This window comes from Lytechinus pictus, chromosome 6 (genome assembly GCF_037042905.1).
Source record: "Lytechinus pictus isolate F3 Inbred chromosome 6, Lp3.0, whole genome shotgun sequence".
Lineage (NCBI taxonomy): Eukaryota > Metazoa > Echinodermata > Echinoidea > Temnopleuroida > Toxopneustidae > Lytechinus > Lytechinus pictus.
Genome location: NC_087250.1, coordinates 11,804,324 through 11,825,451, shown reverse-complemented (window position 1 = coordinate 11,825,451; position 21,128 = coordinate 11,804,324). Strand labels below are relative to the sequence as shown.

Genomic DNA, 21,128 nt, shown 5'->3' with positions numbered 1-21,128 from the left:
TGTTGACTTCGCCACCGCCATGGTCATCGCCTCCGTAGCAAAAGCGACGTCCATGTCTTGCTTCTGCTATGCATGCGAGGAAAAAATGGCGGACATGTTAAAGATAACACAATGTGATTATGCCAGCATCGCCCCAAAATTAACAAACATTTGGCTATATTATTTATCAATCAGCAGCTGTGAATGATGGCTGCCATCTTGGAGTTAAAGATGGCTGACGAATCAATCGCACACATTATGTTTGCAACCCTGGGTATCAAAATAATGCATAGACCCCAATTTCTGAAATATAATCATACATAAAAATCGTTGAATATGGGAAACCGCATTCAAAATGCCGCCATTTTGTTTTTGCCGATTTGAGGATGAAAACGTCAGAATCAAGATTGACAAACAGCATTTTTGGATTCAGCACCCCTGAATTACAATTGATAAATCAGCATTCACACAAAATGCCTAAAGCACTTTTTCTGAGCACATTTTTTAAATCTGGACCTGACTACTAGTCATGCTAGTTTTAAAAAAGAAATCAAATCATACATTATGTCCAGCAAATTTTAAAATGTTAATGGTTCCTGTGTTACAAACATTCTAATGGCTCCAATTTTGCATGCCTTTCTGTGTTCTAATATGTATGATTTATATAATGTTTTTACTTTGTATATTTGTATCACTTGTATATACATGTTTTTATGCTTTTAGGGCCCCTTTTGATACCAGCTTTTGCTGAAATATTTTGTTATAAATAAATAAGTAAAATAAATAAATAATAAATAATTTTTCCAACCTGAGAACTTAATATTCTGATCATTTTTGTAACCATGAACAGGATGAGTACCTTGCTAAACAATAATTGATTCAAGCGCGAAGCGCAAACCGACATAAAATGCAGGTTTACTTTAAAAGGATATTTCATTTTGAAAAAAGGCACGTTTTATTTGAAAAAGGACAATGCTTTCCTACCTGGAATTTTTGGATAGTGAGTTCCCCCTCCCCCGTATCTGCCGTCCCTGCCTTTGGTCAAGGCTCATCAGGTCCTATCATCAAATTTTCATGCAAATTTTAAGATTAGGATTCGCTAAATATAAAATAAATGGGCGGGGAATTTACATAAAGTCAAAATAGGCTTATATTATTGTTATTATTTATATCAAACTCGCAGGTAATTACAAAGGTTGAGATGAAATGCCTAATGCATTATATCGTCTTCTTTCTGAAAGACTATGATATAAAAAACAACCAAGTTATCCAGGAAATGAATATCAACATTCTTCAAGACAATAGGCTTATTAGCACTATACTGATCAAGGAAGTTTTCTGCATCGTGAGAGGACGAGGTAAAGTAGTGTCATACATTCATGAATACACGGTATCAGAGGCCTAATTGAATTTCAATAGACTCGTTTGTTAAAGTGGCACTTAAAAAAATCAAAAAAATAAGGAGGAAATTTGAGGGTTGAATGTTTACTACCAGACGACCAGTGAATAGGATTATGTCTGACATTCCATATCTGACTAGAAAAAGGTACTTCGACCGGCTCATTTAAAAAATAAATTGGCATTTATGAAGACTACACCTGACAGGATCAAATTCATCACTTGAGAGAGTAAAATGGCACTAATTCTTCCGCCAGTAAAAACATAGTTCCAAAGTGCTGATATATCTTTCCAATTTGGAAAAAGGAAGTTTAGAAGATACCCTCCCTAGAATCAGTGTCAGATTGTCAATCATATTTATTAATTTTTGTCAATCAGCAATATCAAATTTAAAAATTGAGAATGGTTTGGCTCGAATTAATATATTTTGCCTGCCAGTTGTAATTAGGCCCGTGAAACCACACGAGTACGGAAATGTCCAATGAGTGTTCTATCTAGGGGGTGTTTTACAAAGAATTAAGTGTGAGTTAAGGACATTCCAAAGTTAGAATGAAATCCATGTCAGTTTCATAAAATTTTGCACAGAGTTACTTTAGCACCTTAATATTCCAAAAAGCAAAAAAAATCACATGGCGTCATTCGCCTTATTTATTTATCTTTTGAATTAGCAAGCTTTAAGGTTTACCCAATTCGAAGCTCTCTTGGAATGGGCATTCAAAAGATTTGGACATTTTTTAGAAGTCATGAGATTGCTACAAACCTCTATTATTCAGTCAAATTCTGTAAATTTCGTCAAATTTCACAGTATAATTTTAAGAATTTTATACTTAACATGGATATTCATTTCATATTGCTACGTGTATTCGTTTGCACTTTTAAGGCTAGTAGCATCTTAAAGTGCTATGAATGATGCCAAAAGATCACAAAGACCTATCTCTAAAGGTTTTTTTTTTCATAATATATTTGCAAAGTACAATAAATGCATCACTTTTTTTCAAAACTGCAAAGTTGTAGAAAAGGGTTTACTTAATATGTGTCAGCAAAAAAGGGGGTTCATTTACGTGTTTTAAACAGCACTTTTGGAACAAGTGGTTTTTTTTTAAAACAAAAACACGCCAAATGCTTTACATCTATGTGAGGAAACATTTTAAAATATCTTACCATTCATTCAAAATCGATGTCTTGTTCTTTAAAATTTCCACCAATGCAGAGTAAGGTATTATGAAAATGTAGAGGTATTTATACATTGGGTTCATAACTTATTTTCAGCAAATCACCTTCAATATAATACAAAATAGCTCATCTGATCTCATTTTAGAATGCAGATCAAGGGAAAATATCTAAAACTAATCAATCACCTATGTATGAATTATGACGTCAAAGCACGTCATAATGCGCACAAACTTAATTGTGGAACGTCCTTAAAGTCATGCTTCGGGTCGGGGTAAGTTTGGTTTAACACATGAACTGATTTTGGTATAGAGCAACCTTATTATTGTAATTATTATTATTATCATTATTATTATTATTATTATCATGATTATTCATCTTCTCAATTTTGAATAATAATTATGATGATGATAATCCACATCATTTATATCGCGCCATAATTCTGTTAAAAACATAATTATTACTACACATCTGCCATTGTCTGCTGAAGTATTGAGTTTTGAGAGACGATTTGAAGAATGATTCCTTTATCTTTTAAGGCACTGTCCAAGTCGATTTTGAGGAACCTACGGCGTATCAAACAATTGGGAAGGAAGGTATTTCGTATGGCCTTTACGAAAATAGGCAAATGGGGATCTCTATCGAAGTTCGTCTGACCGATCCATCGGAAGACCACGGCATCAAGAGTAAGTCCCAACCCCCCCCCCCCACGATTGTTAGAGAGTTTTCGAAATCACTACGAACACGCTTTCTACAACGCACCAATCCCTTCGAAAATTTGATTCAAATAACAATGGACAACTGAGAGGGTTTTTTTTTTTTTTTTGGGGGGGGGGGGAGTTGGTGGATAGGGACAGCAGATCATTTGAAGATTTGGGCTGGACGAACATTTGTCATTTGTCCGGAGCCAGAGGGACCGGTTCATCAAAGTTGGCAACACTGGCACGCTGTCTCTCTCTCCCACAGTTACACTCTAAATTCCAAGGATTTAAAATAAATCCAGATCGGCTGTGAATAGAGAACAGCCGAATATTAAATTTAGATTTAAACCTTGTTGATTGGAATAAAAAAAAAAAAAAAAATGAATTTAAATATTTTTGAATTAAAAGTCAATCCTTAAGATTTAAAACAAATTCTAAATTCGGCTGGTCACTATTCACAGCCGATCTGGTTTTATTTTATATCCTCGGTATTTAGAGTGATATACCACAGTAATAGTTAGGGAACAGTGCTCCTTAGCCCATTAAAAACCAAGGATTTAATCACCGATGACAAATTTCATGAAACACCCACCAAGACGACACTGCTGTTTTAATTCACTGATTATCGACAGAGCCTGTTTTCATTTTGTAGGGTTTTTGACAAAAGGAAAAAGCGTCTGCATGCGTAGTGATTACGAAAACCCCCTTGATATTTCATGACATCCTAGCTTTGATCTTTCGAAGATGTCCATGATCTTTGCAAATTCTAAACTAGGAAGAGGTTCAGGATTGGCTGGCAAGGGATACTCTGTCATACATACATTAAATATTTATATAGCAACTTTCCATTATCATGCTCAAAGCGCTTTATATGACAAAAAGAGTAATATTCTGCTCTCCAAGTGCTTACCAAAAAATATATATGAAGGGGTATTATTTTGAAACAGATATGGGGTTTTTTTAGATTATTTTTGAATACTCGTAATGAAGAACATGAACGGATATTGACAGGGAGACTATTCCAGATACTGGGAACAGTGCACTGCAAAAACACCGGTGTTGATTTAACACCAGCCCGGAATCTATTATATAGACGGGTCAATATACGACCAAAAATAGCCTTACCCGGAACAAATTGCAACAAATGATTTTTCAACGGTATTTTGTACTATTTGACCTCAGGAATAACATACTAAAAATCTACCAAAATCCGCATACGGGAAAGTGGTTATTTTCAAGATGGCGTCCAAGATGGCCGCCATTCACTGAAAATGGATACAAATGACACATTATCCACCATAGAATACTAATTCGGTTCATATTCCATGGTCTGGGGGTAAAAAAATTGATATAGGCTAGAATGAATTATAAGCCCTCCAGTGTACCAGGCAAATCCAAGATGGCGCCCAAAATGGCTGCTGTAGGCTGAAAATCCACAATTCATCTAAATTTGTTTTCTATTCAATGGTTTTGAGGGTGAAATAGTACATTGAAACAAGTTACAAGGACAGCCAGTGGTCTGGTGTGTCCAAGAATCCAAGATGGCTTCCAAGAATGGAGTTTAAAATGGCTGTTGATAATTAAAATGGACAAAGTTCATTTCATATTCGCCTGGGACATAATGATTTTGGTGACTAGACCATGATTTCAATGGTCAAATAAGACATTGGGACAAGTTACAAGGACAGTCAGTGGTGCAGTATGTTAAAAAATCAAAGATGGCTTCCAAAAATGGAGTCGAAAATTGCTGTTGCTACTTAAAAAAATCCGACATAGTTTGTTCAATGTCCAGAAATATGATTTTTGTGTCTCTACCATGGTTAAATGGGTCAAATAATACATTGGGATAAGTTACAAGGAAAGTCAGTGGTCTGGTATGTGCAAAAATCCCCGATGGATTTCAAAAAATGATTCTGAAATGGCTGCTAATACTTAAAGCGGACAAAGCTCATTTCATTTTGACCTGGGATATGTGATTTTCATGTCTAAACCACTGGTTTCAAGGGTCAAATAATATATTAGGATAAGTTACAAGGAAAGTCAATGGTCTGGTATGTCCAAAAATCGAAGATGGCGTCCAAAAATTGATCTTAAAAATATGCTGCTGATACTTAAAGCGGACAAAGCTCATTTCATATCGGCCTGGGAAATGTGATTTTGGTGTCTAAACCACTGGTTTGAGGGCCAAAATGATACATTAGGACATATTTTAAGGCCAGTCAGTGGTCTGGTATGACCAAAAATCCAATATGGCTTCCAAAACCTGATTTTAAAATGGCTGTTGATACTTTAAAATGGCATATATCATTTTAAATCCGCCTGTGAGATATGATTTCGGTGTCTAAACTATGGTTTCAAGGGTCAAATTATATATTAGGACAAGACAATGGCAGTCAGTGGTCTAGTATGTCCAAAATTCCAAGATGGCTTCCAAAAATGGAGTAAAAAATGTCTGATGTTACTTATAAAAGGACATAGTTTGTTTAATATCTGTATGGGGAAAATGAGTTTGGTGTTAAACCATGGTTTAAAAAGGTCAAGTAATACACTAGGGTCAGTTACAAGACCAATCAGTTGTCTGTATTTTAAAAATCCTAGATTACTTTAAAAAAAAATGGGGTGTAAATTGACTGTTGTTACTTACAAGTATGCATAGTTTATTATAAATACACCTTGGAGGTATGATTTTGCTGTCTATGCTAGAGTTTACAGGGTCAAGCAATACATTTGGTTAAGTTGAAAGGACAGTCAGGTGTCAGGTATGTCCAAAAATCGAAGATGGCTTTAAAAATGGGGGTCTTAAATGGCTGCTGTTACTTAAAAGTGGATGCAGAACATTATAAATACACCTTGGGGATATTATTTTGGTGTCTACACTAGGGTTTCAAGGGCCAAACAATACTTTGGGACTGGTTACTATGATATGCAGCTATCCATTTTGCCTCAAAATCCAAGTAAACTTAAAAAATGGGTTCTAAAGTGACTACTGTTACGTAAAATATCTACCTGTTAGAAATAATCTAGGTTCCTGCACTTAAATGCATGGGGACAAGTTATTATTGTTTCATGAGTTGGTACAGCACCCATTTTGATGAAATTTTAGAATCCATCATGGATTCTTTGACAACATTGAGTACTAACCATCCTTGTTACTTGTCCGATTTTATTATTTGACCCTTCATACCACAATTTGGACACCAACATTATTTCTTACAGGTGAATATTGTAGAACTCTGACCACTATTGAATATGAGTCGTTTTAGATTCCCTTTTTAAAAACCCTCTTGTGTTTTAGGCAAACTGGACAACTGCATATCAATGTAACCAGTCCAAACGTATTGTTTTAACCATGAAACCATAGTGTGGTCACCGAAATCATATCTCCTTGGTGGATAATGAACTATGTCCATTTTAAAAGTAACAGCAGTCATTTTAGACTCCGATTTTTGGAAGCTTTCTTAGATTTTCGACATACTGGACCACTGACTGTCCTTGTAACTAATTTTATTCCTTTTGAAACCATGATATAGGCAACAAAATCATATGCCCTTGACGAATATAACATGAACAATTTGCATTTTTAAATACCATCGCGGCTAATTGATACTATTTTTTAAGCCACCGTGGACTTTTGGACATACTTGACCACCCATCGTCCTTGTAACTTATCCCAATTTATTATTTGACCCATTTAACCATGGTATAGGCACAAAAATCATATTCCCGGATATTGAACGAACTATGTTGGGTTTTTTTAAGTAGCAACAGCATTTTTTACTCCATTTTTGGAAGCCATCTTGGATTTTTTAACATACCGGACCACTGACTGTCCTTGTAACTTGTCACAATGTATTATTTGACCATTGAAACCATGGTCTAGACACCAAAATCATATCTCTCAGGTAGATGTGATATGAGCTATGCCCATTTTAAGGATAAACAGCCATTTTAAACTCAATTTTTTGAAGCCATCTTGTATTTTTGGACACAGCGGACCACTGACTGTCCTTGTAACTTGTCACAATGTATTATTTGACCATTGAAACCATGGTCTAGACACCAAAATCATATCTCTCAGGTAGATGTGATATGAGCTATGCCCATTTTAAGGATAAACAGCCATTTTAAACTCAATATTTTTGGAAGCCATCTTGTATTTATGGACACACCAGACCACTGACTGTCCTTGTAACTTGTCCCGATGTACTACTTCACCATTAAAACAATCGAATGGAAACCAAATTAAAGCCACTTAAGTAAGTAATAGATGAATTGTGGATTTTTTAGACTACGGCAGCCAATTTGGGCGCCATCTTGGATTTTCCTGGTACCTTGGAGTGCTAATATTCACTCTAACTTGTCTAAATAAATTCGTTTACCCATTGGACCATGGAATATGAACCCAAATAGGATTCTAGGGTGGATAATGAGTGAGTTATATCCATTTTTAGTGAATGGCGGCCATCTTGGACGCCATCTTGAAAATAACCACTTTCCCGGATGCGGATTTTGGTAGATTTTTAGTATGTTATTCCTGAGGTCAAATACTGCCAGAAACAGTTGAAAAATCATTTGTTGCAATTTGTTCCGGGTCAAACCATATATTGACCCGTCTAATATGTCCACACCAGAGAGGTGTTAAACTACACCGGTTTGAATTCGGTCTAATACCAGATAGGTGTTTAAACAACACCAATTATTAAAACAGCAAGGGTTTCATTCCAAACTGGTGTTGTTTCAATACTTCTCTTGTGTGGGCATATGTAGATTCCGGGCTGGTGTTAAATCAACACCGGAGTTTGTTCAGTGTGAAACTAATACATTGCTACATGGCCTTTCTTGGAGTTCATTTTAGGATCAGGGAGCCGTCTTACAAAGAGTTGCGATTGATCCGATCAATCGCAAAACCAGCAAAGTCAACATATTCAATGCATGTTTGCTCAAAAGAAATTTCTGGATATGAATGTATGTCCATAAATTCTTTGATTTCTTGACAGTTCGGTGTGTTCTCCTTCGTTTACTAAGGTCATTTTGCACATTTCCTGAAAGACAAAATTATGACACTGATGGATTTCCAAAGAGATACGATTGATTGGATCAATCGTATCTCTGTAAGACGGGGCCCTGATCTAAAACGCAATGAATAGTAAGATTGTTGCACTGAATAAAATACGCATGAAACAAATTAGGGTGTCAGGTTATTTAAGCACATGTGCAACCTCCATTTCCACCTTCTTTAAAGTTGGCATCTCATCAGCCGACCTCATGGAAGGAGTTTCCGAAACAGATGATGTAGCAATTTGTCCAACTGTCAACGTCGGTGGAAACTTCGAAGGAAGCCCGGTTGAGATGATTTTGAGCCACTGTGCAGAGCTTTCGCAGGCTGCTCTTGAAGGGAAAGGAAAGGTGGTTGTTTATCACAAGTCAGAGAAAGGTTCTGATCACACCGAAGGTACGATTTACCTTTCAGTTGAACGTACTTAAAAAAATATATATTTGTCACTACAAAAACTCCGGTATTGATTTAACACCAGCCCGGAATCTATATATGTCCACACCAGAGAAGTATTGAAACAACACCAGTTTGGAATCGAGCCGATGTTGTTTTAATACTAATTAATTAATTAATTAAATCTGGTGTTAGACCAAAACGAAACTGGTGTTGTTTAACACTTATCTGGTGTGGACATATATAGATTTCGGGCTGGTGTTAAATCAACACCAGAGTTTTTGCAGTAGTTAGGGCCGATTAACCTTATTTTATTGCTCATTGTTGATAATATTATTGAAGACAAGAAGTACAGAAGCATTAAAGTGTAAATAATCCCGACTAATGGGTTTCCCCTCACTTCCTCCCTCAATCTAAAAAATAATACATAACCAAAAAATATTTTTAAGAATAAGTGCTAAATCAGCACTTCAGGCAGGCGGTATGGTGACTGCAGTTTAGGTGCTGATTTCCAGCGCTTACGGTGTTTAATGTGGTACGTCACAGCACGTTATACGAGCTCCATACAGGAAATAAGGTGCTAAAGCCAAATAAAGTGCTAAATCGGCACTTTATTTGGCTTTAGCACCTTATTTCCTGTATGTTCCAACGATTGACATGAAACCACTGCGCTTTTCTTGATTGTGTATCTTCCACCTAACAGGGGGAGGAGGCGTTTCTCGTCGGGAACTGTCTCCTTCCGAATGCACCATCACGAAAGACAAGCTGCTTTTCAACTTGGACAAACCCGGATTGTACACAGCCTCGATGAAGGATGACATGTGTGTAGGAAAAAGAGTGGCCATGCTAGCTTTTCTGCCAAGCGAGATGCCGAAAAACAGGAGACCCATTATTCATTTGCAGTTCTATTTCCCCTTTGGTGAACTAGGACAGGTGAACATGGTGATATTAATTAATCAAATGATTCGCTGAAAACTACCGCTATCCAATTATGTATTTAAGCCGACAAAAACAACATCAATAAGCAAATAGACTTCCTTATGGCCGGTCCAAATTACTAGTTCTATTGACTAAACATTGTTATGAGATGATGGTTTATGAGATATCGAACCTCCACTTTCCATTTTGAAATTCTTTTAAGGAGAAAGGAAAAATTGTATGAGTCCTTCTAGGAATTTCCATTGCAAAGTTGATTTAAGAGCAGTTTGAAACATAAAATCAGATACAAAAGGGGGTGAATAATTCCATCTATACTTTTGAAATAAAGTCCTGGTACATAAAGTCCTGGTACATTTTTGTTTCATAACAACGGATCTTGATAATAGTACTCATAGTTCAACCATACGTTTTACGATTTGCGCCACGAGTGTTAATGGTGATCTTAATATTGTAATAATTGTAATGATCGTATCAGATCGTACTAGATCGGCGCGCCCGAGATATTGCATCATTTCCAATGGAATAGTGCACTATTCCATCACTAACCGCACGGAATTGCACATTTTCTTCATGAGCCTTTTGTTTCAACAGCATAGCTAGGATATGTTTGGTCATGTGATGCTATTTAAACCAATCAATATACGGGATTTAATTAATGTAGTATACAAATATGTTTATGAATATACTATATACATGTATATTGGGAGGAGGACCCATGGGTTATGGTTATTGGAATAGCCTTTTACAAACAATTGCAGCCACTCCAACGCTCTTCCAGGCTCCGTAACACAAATGTTAGCGATTAATCACTAATTTGAAAGAACAATTCTGATTGGTTCCTAGTCAGTCTACGGAGCAAAATGCGCATGCAACAATGATCTTGATAGGCAATTTCAATTAGCGATTAATCGCTAAACTTTGTGTTACGGGACCCAGGTCTAATTTTCTTTTTCATGTAAAATTGTAATTGATCTTCTCTTCGATTTGTTTGTAATTTTGTATTCTATATGTTTTGAAAAATAATATAAAATAATGATATGAATAATCACGATAATAATGATACTAATAATAAGTTACAGTATACGTATACTTTTCTCTTTTCAGCGACTTTGTGATGAATGGAAGGCCAAAGATTGTGTATGCGTCAAAGATGAAACTACATTCATTCTAAAACAGATTGGCCAAGATGCGAAAGTGGAATTCGAGACGAAATTTACCCAGGAGCTTTCATCGGTAGGAATTACTAAGCAGGGGTTGACCCAGGATTTCAAACGCGGGGTCTTCAGGGGCCGCGGAACGGTTTTCGAAGTGGGGGCTGACCATGCAAAAAATCACAATCATATGATTGATTGATTGCATTTATTCTTTTTCATTCAAAAATTTAACAAAAGTTACAATGTATAGCAAAGCACAAAAAATATAATATACAGAAATGAAAAAAGGGAACCTACTGGAAAGCAAAGCTTGTTAGTATGGGTTCTTTGCAATAAATAGTTAATTAGATAACTTTTGTTTGTTTGTTTGTTTGTTTTATTTCCGTCATAAAAAAATACATAACAATATATAAACAAGAGATACAAGGAGTAACATACACATACATAATGAAATAAATTCTAAACATTGATTAAAAAAAAGAAAAGAAAAAAAAATGATTGATTGAAACATGTTAAGAAAGTTAAAAGATCAAACTTAAGACAGGAGACGGTTGGATAACCCATATTCAGCTGCACCAATTATATGTGCGGCTGGTCTTCCATGGGGACCAAGTAAAAAGAGAGTCATAGGGAGCGGAAAATGAGAACAGAAAAGAAAAGACAAAAGAGGGAAATGAAGGAAGAAAGAAAAGGAAAGGAGAGAGAAAAAAAAAATCACTATCAGTTTGCTTACTCCTACCCCACTACCCCACCCCCCCAAAAAAAAGAAATCAATGTCTCAAATGTGACAACGCTGATCTAAAAGAATTTAAGGTCATACAATTACGAATATTATTTGGGATACTGTTAAACAACTTAGTCCCCCTATAGAAAAATGTGCGTTTGCAATAATTAGTTCTGGGTTTGGGGAGGCACAAATTATTTTTTCGAAAATGGTAAGGTCTTGAGGTGTAAAATATGTATTTTGTTAGATATTTGGGAGCCAAATCATGGAGGATCTTAAACATCATTGTTTGAATATGAAAGTTTTGCCTAGACTTCAGGGTTTGCCATTCCATTATTTCATGAATTGAGTCAATAGAAACATGTGACCGATTATTATAATTAAGGATAATTCTACCAGCTCTATTTTGCAACTTTTGTAGCTGATCTGTATATTTGTCATAGGAAGATTGCCATATTACATCAGCATAATCCAAGTTGGGTAGTATAACGCTCTGATAGATAATTTTCAAACTATTCCTATTGATAAATTTACTTAATCTACGGAGGAACGAAATCATTCGACCCACCTTTTCACTTAAGTGGTTAACATGAACATCCCATTTCAGTTCTGAATCAATATACACACCCAAGTATTTCAGCGAAGATACTTGTTTGATGGTATGACCATCAATTCTTAAATCTAATCCATTGTGTTTTTTTAGCATATGTCTATTTCCAAAAAGCATGCACATTGTTTTGTCATAATTAATTTTAAGTCTATTCATGTCCATCCATCTATCAAGAATGAGCAACTCTCTATTTAACGTTGATTGAACTACGTGGGGATCTTTATGAGAAAAGTAAATCACAGTGTCATCTGCATAGAGATGGATGTTGCATGACTTGAAAATAGTAGGTAAATCATTAATAAAAATTATAAAAAGCAGCGGACCTAGTATCGATCCTTGAGGAACCCCTTGCTTGATTGGTAATTCTTCAGAGTTGCAGTTATGAATACATGTTACAATTTTTCTGTCTGAAAGGTAGCTATGAAACCAGTTCAAATTCGTTTCTTTAATCCCAGCTCTTTTAAGTTTTTCAAGTAGACATTGAATGTTAACCATATCAAAAGCTTTTTGGAGGTCAATGAAGACCGCACCAGTGTATTTTCCATCATCAAGATCTATTAACCAATCATCCGTGACTTTGATTAGGGCGGTTGAGGTAGAATGTTTAGGACGGAAGCCTGATTGGTCCAAAGTGATAATGTTATTACAATTTAAATGTTGTACGAGCTGTTTATGGATTAATCTTTCAAGAACCTTCGATAAACAAGAAAGAATAGAAATCGGTCTGTAGTTATTAGGATTTGATCGATCACCTTTTTTGTGTAACGGAATAACTTTGGCAATTTTCCATTTCTTTGGAAAGACACCTTGAACGATGGATTCATTCATAAGATAGCTAACTGGACGTATAATTTCATTTATGGACATTTTTAGGATATGAATGGGTATTCCGTCTAAACCCACGGATTTCTTATTTTTTTGTTGTAGTACTTCTTTCAATATATCATTTTGACTTACAGTACAAAGTTTCAATGGATGTTCAACTGCCATACCAGTAACGTTTTCATCATGCACTAAGTCTTTTTCTGTCGCAGAGGCCAGGTTCAACAAATTACCTATATTTGCAAAATATTGATTAAATTGGTTGGCCATGGTTTGACTTTGACTGGATTGAGGTGGAGACGAAGAAATGTTCTTGGGTAACAAAGAAGATAATGTTTTCCATGAATTATTCGAATTTTTATCTTTGGTTAGTTGTTCTGTATAATAATCTTTCTTAGCCTTTTTGATCAGAGATGATACTTTATTCTTTAATACACGATAATCTTTCCAAAAATTCTCATTTTTGGTTTTGATAGCCTTTGTTTTAGCCATGTCTCTTTTCTTCATTGCTTGAAATATACTTTCGTTTATCCATGGTGATTGCATTTTTCGAACCCTCTTTGTCTTAAGAGGCATATGTGTATTTACAACTTCTAGGAACATCTTTTCAAATTTATCAGTAGCTTTATCGATATCATTTTCCGACTCAACCTCAATCCAGTTTTGCTGAGTTAAATCAGACTTGTACTTATTGATATCAACATCTTTCAATTTCCTGTAGGTACAATACTTGACACCAGAATGAGTATGATGGGATCTCAAACGAGATAGCTCATCGAATGGTCACTAACACCATTATGTATGACACCAGAGGACTTAATCATAGAACTATTGTTAGTTAGCATGTGATCAATAAGAGAGGCAGATTGACTTGTAACTCTGGTACATTCAGTAGTATTGACAAAAGATAATGAGAATACGTTGTTAATCTGCTTATATCGTCTCGTGGTACAATCGTCAACCTCTTTCAATATATCAAGATTGATATCACCCATGATAATAAGATGACAGTCTAGAGTTTCCGAATATTCCGAAAAGTTTTCATAATGGTTCAAAATATCAGACTCAGAATTCGGCGGTCGATACCAATTTAAGAGCATTATTGGTTTAGAATTTTTTATATTTATGACAACAGGTATGGCTTCAAAATCTGACATAGGAGAATCCTCAATTATACTGAACTTTACACTTTCATGAATATAAAATGAAACACCACCGCCTAACCTATTCCTATCTTTACGAACAATGTTGTAATGTGAAACTTCTATTTCATTATCAGTTATGGACGCATCAAGTCTCGTTTCATTGAGAGCAAGTAAATGTATGTCATTACAACTCAAGATAGTGCGTATCTCATCGATATGTTTATAAAGACTCACTACATTCAACTGAGTAAATTTAATTCCTTTACCTGAAAGGCACGAGTAAATAAAGTCACATGTAAGAGAATCGTTACATTGGGCAGATCCATGCTTACCATGAACATCATTAGCCTTACCGGTTACATCAATATCAAAGTCAAAGAATGGCAAATTTTGCATAATACACCTAGGGCATTCCCAGTTATTAAAATGATGGGATACATTATTGTACAAGTTCAGTGGTACGCCGGCACAAGATATATGTACCCATTTGTCACACGAAGTGCACAAAAGACCTTTATGATTTCTCTTAACGGCTAACTTACATAAAGCACATGGATATTGTACAACCATTTAATATAACGGTATCGAGACCGAGATAAAAAAAAAAAAAAAAAAGGGGGGAAAAAAAGGGGGAAAAAAAGGAAAAAAAAAAAGGAATGAAAATAAGTTTTTTTTTTAAAGAACTAATACAAATACGGCTTGCAATAGATATGATAAATATGTTAATGAAGTGAGTTAATTTTGTTATTTTATAAGACTATACTCCTGTACGTTGGCCTTATTACGATTACCCGTTGATAATTAATTGTTTATTCAAATTGTTTAACAGTGCTATCAATCAAAAGGCTAAAGTATAGAATTTAACTTAGAGAACCGTAATTGCTGATACATAGGGAGTAAGCATTCACATTTCACCTTGTGTTAACATTGTGGATCCGTTTACGGGTAGCATCAACTACAAGGAAGATTAAGACCATTGTGTGTTCTAATAAGTTACCATAACATCTATTGGATAATAAAGGTATAAGCTCTCTGCTAGGAAAGTCATATATAGAGTTCCAAATACAAAGGCCAAGAACATGGGTCAAAGTACTGACGGATCTTTTCAGGATGTAGAACTTGTAGTTGGAGAGAGAGTTGATTAGGATGTCAGAAAAATCATCAGAGCGATTCAAATTAACACCAATCATTCTTTAAATTGTGGATCCACTAGCATGCGTCAACAAAGAAAAAGATTAAGACTGTATTGTGTGTCCTAATAAGTTAAAATACATCAATTGGATAATCTGAAGGTAGAAGCTCCATGCCAGCAAAGTCATTGAGAAAATCACTTGTCAAAGGCCAATAACATAGGTCAAAATACTGACGGATCTTTTCAGGATGTAGAGCTTGTAGTTGGAGAGTGAGTTGATTAGGATGTCAGAAAAATCATCAGAGCGATTCAAATTAACACCAACCATTCTTTAAATTGTGGATCCACTTGCATGCGTCAAAGAAAAAGATTAAGACTATATTGTGTGTCCTAATAAGTTAAAATAACATCAATCGGATAATCTGAAGGTAGAAGCTCCATGCCAGCAAAGTCATTGAGAAAATCACTTGTCAAAGGCCAATAACATAGGTCAAAGTACTTTCAGATATTTTCAGGGTTTGTTAAGGGTTCACAATTTTTTCAGATCCACTTTGATCAATGAAATTCAAATCGTAAATTAAAAAGGTTTGTACAATGAAAAGGAATACTAGTGGGGTCCAGCTTTTTATGCCTACTATGTTACAATTAACAAAAAAACATTATATCATACCCCTGCTGTATAAAAAAAACATGGGTTCAGGAGTGTGTCAACAGACAATCACTTGGACAAGACATATGGTAAATTTTACGTTTTTGTACACGGTTTCGGAAAAAAGTATGCCTACTATGTTACAATTAACAAAAAAACATTATATCATACCCCTGCTGTATAAAAAAAACATGGGTTCAGGAGTGTGTCAACAGACAATCACTTGGACAAGACATATGGTAAATTTTACGTTTTTGTACACGGTTTCGGAAAAAAGTGGGGGCCCCCAGCCCCCCCCCCCCCCCCCCCCCCCGCTTCCGCAACCCTGGTCTTTGCTGTGGTATATTACAAAACTACAAAAATTAACTGTCAAACCTCGGGCAAATAATCTAATCTATACTTTCTCAAAACCTGGTTAATCTGTGCACCAAATGCTTCCGAAAGGAAACCTGGTAATGTATATTTCTGTATTGTGTTCTCTAAAGACACACTGATATATTTATTTGATATTCCTCTTTAAGTTAGATTTCCATACACATGAATTCCATATTTAAGAAACTAACCAATCTAGACCAAATCTGGATAATGCTAATAGACGGTCTATATAGGCCTACAAGATGTGCGTGTTTTTAAATGACTGATAATCAGATACCCACTGCGCTGTGCTGCTGTTTGACACTTGCATGGCGCAGGTCAGTTTACAACCAAGGACCCGTTTCCTAAAACTTGGCCCGAATTCACAAAGGTGGTTTTGAAAACCCACGGTTGAATCCATGGCTTATGCAGATTTCCTGTATAAATTACGCTTAATTTAGCGCGTATAGGGCGCATGTATAAACAATGTCCAATGCTGATGCGCGCTTTTGTCACAGTGCACCAAATTGACGCCTGTTGCCGTGGTTATCCACGCTATTTTATTCATAATTCCAATGTTTTTAATCATGAGTCCACTCTTCAAACAGTGGACTCATTAATAAAATAGCGTATCTAACCATGGTAACAGGCGTAAATTTGGCGCACTGTGACAAAAAGCGCGCATTAGCATTTGACATTTTTTATACACGCGCCGATACGCGCTAAATTAAGCGTAATTTATACAGGAAATCTGCATAAACAATGGATTCAACCGTGGGTTTTCAAAACCACCTTTGTGAATTCGGGCCATAATGAATTTGCAACAATAAAGCAATATTGACTGGCCTCGGGGCGATACGACATATATCGCCCAAACTCTATTTATATCGCCCGAGTCGTAGACGAGGGTGATATCAATTTAGTGAGGGCGATATATGTCCTTTTGCCCCCAGGCCAGTCAATATTGCTATCATTAACCAAATCAGACTTGTAGAGCAAAAATCGTTAAAATGTATATATTTATTACAGTTTAAGAATGGGAATCTATTTTGCCATGTTGAGCAGACTGTGCCTCTGAACTGTATCATTGTGACGTAATTGAAATGACGCGTCCCTGGCCTGGGGACGCAGTATCCAGCGTTGTCTCAACTTGATTAACATTGTGACGTAAACACTGCGCGGTTCAAGGACGCACAAAAACGCGTAGAACACCCGGATGTTAGCGCTGCCTTTTATTGCCCGCTGGATGTTCACGCATTTTCTCATTGACTTTTCTGAGCGGGCAATAAATTGGGCCCGTGAATAAACAATTGGAAATTTATTGAACGGCCATTTGATCCCAGTCTTAAGCAAGCAGCAATGTATCAAAGTTGCCCTGCTCAGATGTCTGATACGGTTAATAATAGATAATATCTACTAAAATTCTTTAAACTGATTGGCTATTAGAAACTTCGTTATGAATCGTTTATTTATTATCATTACTGCCTTTTTTACTGCCCTTGTGTGTTTATGTGTTGGGTTTGTCCGGTTAAATGTGTTTTAACGTATGTATGGTTATAGTATTATATGTACATGTAATATCAAATGATTTCAATTATTGAATTTAATTTCAAATTAGCATTTTAATAAATTTGTAATTTCAATGTGGCTTATTTCGTTTATATAAGGGTGGTTATCTCGACAAACCTTGATAAGTTTTTATGACCACCCAATGCCAATATTGTATCTGTTTATTGTCATTTGTACCCGTTTATTTCTCTTGTTTTACATGTACATTGTCTTGCCTTATTATTGTACATTGTATGTATTGAATTTAATTGGAATTGGAATTGAATTGAATTGAATTGAATGAAACCAGCCCCTGATCTTGATGAAGACTACATGCCCATTGCAATTCATTTTTTTTATTGCAGATACTTGAGACTAAAACTCTCGAGATAATTTCATACGAGTGCCTTGATTTTGAGCTTGATTACTCCAGATTAAAAACAAATGATGTGGATGCTACAGTACGCATTATCCAAGGCGAGTGCAGAGCTGAGATTGAAATTCAGGGTACCTTGACAGGTAATTACACACATTTTGTACTGTAACGCCATTTTTGCACCGTCTATTCCACTTTATTTACAGAGCCTCGAAACGTGTATCGAATTTCATGCTGTGCTCCTCCCATATCCCCCCATCATATTTCACAAATAATGCACAGAAGTGACGGCATCGGTAGGTTTTCTGAGCATACTATGGAACTGTTAAACATACGAGACATGTTTACTTAGTTACCGCATGTTCACTTGTCGTACGACGCATGAACTAACCTGCGGATCATTTTGTTTTATATAATTTTTTTTGGAAAAAAAACGATTTTGAATCCATTTAATAGTAACAACTGACGGATGGTTAGCCATGCATCCCGTGGATTTAATTGCCAAACGCGTTGCTAGCTATGCTTCCGGTAAATTTGCCAAGCGCAATTGCATAGGCTGCGTTTATGCGACCTCAAGCCAGAATCATGATTTGAATCATGATTTGAATCATGATTCAAAACACAAACATGAATCACAATATCACAGAATCAGCGTTTAGACGACCTTCATTCCAATGCTGTTTCTCCTCAGATTCGGGCCAATCCAGTGCGCATCACTAGTGCGCAGTTTGACAGAGGAAGTTTTTCGCACGTGTTTCGGCTCTCGAAAATTATTTTGCTTCCATCAGAATTCAGTCTATACCTCATTTTGTTTACTTCTATCATAAAGGGTCCATATGCTTCTATTCATCTTGTTAGTTTATCCAAAATAGTGTTCGGAAGTGAATTTCAGCGTAGATCCAATTTGATATTGATACTGTATACTCAACAACAACTGAGATCATTGTCTGTCCAGTTAATTCATTTACTAGAACTTGAAGTTGAAGACATGACCAAAAAATGAAAAGTATTGGACGATGCGATGACCAACACAGAACTTGAACATGACAAGAAATGAATTCATAGTCATGTCCATACAATGAGCATATAGAGCGCCTTGAGCTTGGCAAGAGTCAAACCGAAAGTAGCCCGACACAACAGTGAGGTCATATAATCATGATTGTAATCACGATATCGTTTATTCGAACATTTTCGTACGTGATTCTGCAGAAACGTCTTTCCAAACGCCCCTTTTTTCGTGTTTCATGTTTGTGATTCTAATCATGATTATATTCAATTTCGACTAAACGCAATCGTGATTCTGCAGAATCATGATTTGAATCATGATTCAAATCATGATTCTAGGGTAAAAAAGTGGCGGATAAACGCACCCTTAGTCACATTTCCCAGCCGGTCGGAGGACATCGGGAGTAATCGGAGGAAGCCGGTGAGGAGAGCACTCCTCACCGGCAAAAAAACCTCAGACACAAGTGCCATCAAGCGGATGCCATCCATACACCTGAATATTTAGGGGGCCGTGGAGACAGTGATTCAAGGCCAGACGTCGACCAGAGATCAGGGGCGGTATTCTGAGGTCATTTTATCTGTAAAATATTTTATCTCTTAAGGACGTTCCACAGTTAAAGTGAAATCCATGTCATTTTCACCAAACTTTGCACATAGATACTTTAGAACCTTAATATCCGAAATATGCAAAAATTAACATAGGTCCATGTGCTTGATTTTTTGCTATAGAGCTTCAAAATTCCCCCAAATTGATGTTCTTAAGAATTGCGCATTCAAAAGAATTTGGCATTTTTAGACCGCCCAAGATTACTACAATGAGTTTTAAACCTCCATTACTCATTCAAAATACATGAAAAAGTCATCAAATTTCGCAAGAGAGTTAATAATTGTATCGTTAGAATGGAGAATCTATTAATAGTGCTATTTGTTTGCAATTTTAAGTTTAACAGCACTGTCAGTTCTTAAAAATGGCGTAAAAGATAACAAAATCCCAATCTGAAAAATGTAAAATTTCAGTAACAAACTACAAACGTACAATAAATGCTGCACTTTATTCAAAATCCATGTCATTTTCACCAAAATTTGCAGAGTTGTAGAGAAAGGTATACCTAAGAGGTAGAAACATTAAAAAATAGGGGTTCATGTGCTTGTTTTTAAACTATCAGTATTTTTATTAGAGCAAATGTGCTTTTTAAAACACCACAAATGGGCCGAATGCTTAGTATCTATGTGAAGAAAAAATCAAAACCACTCTACCATTTATTCAAACTCGGGCTTATATTCGTGATTCTTGGCAGCACTGCAGAGTAAAGTATTTTGAAATTGTAGAGAATATTTTTTTGAATGGTCCATGAAATAATTCAATTTTTTAGCTTCATGAAATAACGCATCGGATCTGCAGTTAAAGTGCAGAAGATGAGAAAAATTAGCTCATACCCGCAGCTAATTAATACCTGTTCATCCATTGTGACGTCAGCGCGCAGAGTGTAAACTATGCGCAGATCATAATGCGCACAAATATAACTGTGGAACGTCCTTAAAATGAAATTGGTATTCTGAGATGACATTTTATCTCTCAGATAAAATTTTAAATTCTATCCTGCGTATAAATGTTATCTTGCGTATCTACAGATGATATGCAACAGAGCAGTGCCTGCGTAGACATACCCATCGCGTATCTGACCATTGCAACGCGGATGATGTGCTTGCGCCCATGATTGGTTCAACTAGCATCATGTGACCAAATATATTTCAACTATGATGTTGCGCAACGTCAGACCTCGATATATTAAACAAATATATCAGGCTTTGAGAAAGTATAGTGGAATTATTTATCCAAGGTTGGTCTGGCAAGTACTATTTGTCCCGAGGGGCGAAGCCCCGAGGGAAATATAAGAGTTTTGCCAGTCCAACCGAGGATTAATAATTCCCACTATGCTTCCGAATGAAACGCCTGATATATTTGTTTTATA

At 36.0% G+C, this 21,128-nt stretch overlaps 1 protein-coding gene across 1 annotated transcript in view; it reads left to right on the top strand.

Annotated features, from left to right (window-relative positions):
• LOC129262945 (uncharacterized) overlaps positions 1-20,873 on the top strand; it is a 33,256-nt gene extending 12,383 nt beyond the window's left edge. Inside the window, exons 3-9 of the mRNA XM_064100756.1 lie at positions 1,163-1,337; positions 3,087-3,233; positions 8,491-8,700; positions 9,401-9,630; positions 10,741-10,869; positions 18,140-18,293; positions 20,788-20,873. Of these exons, the coding sequence (XP_063956826.1) occupies positions 1,163-1,337; positions 3,087-3,233; positions 8,491-8,700; positions 9,401-9,630; positions 10,741-10,869; positions 18,140-18,293; positions 20,788-20,873 (1,131 nt within the window). The remainder of the gene's footprint in view (positions 1-1,162; positions 1,338-3,086; positions 3,234-8,490; positions 8,701-9,400; positions 9,631-10,740; positions 10,870-18,139; positions 18,294-20,787) is intronic.
• The last annotated feature ends 255 nt before the right edge of the window (positions 20,874-21,128 follow it).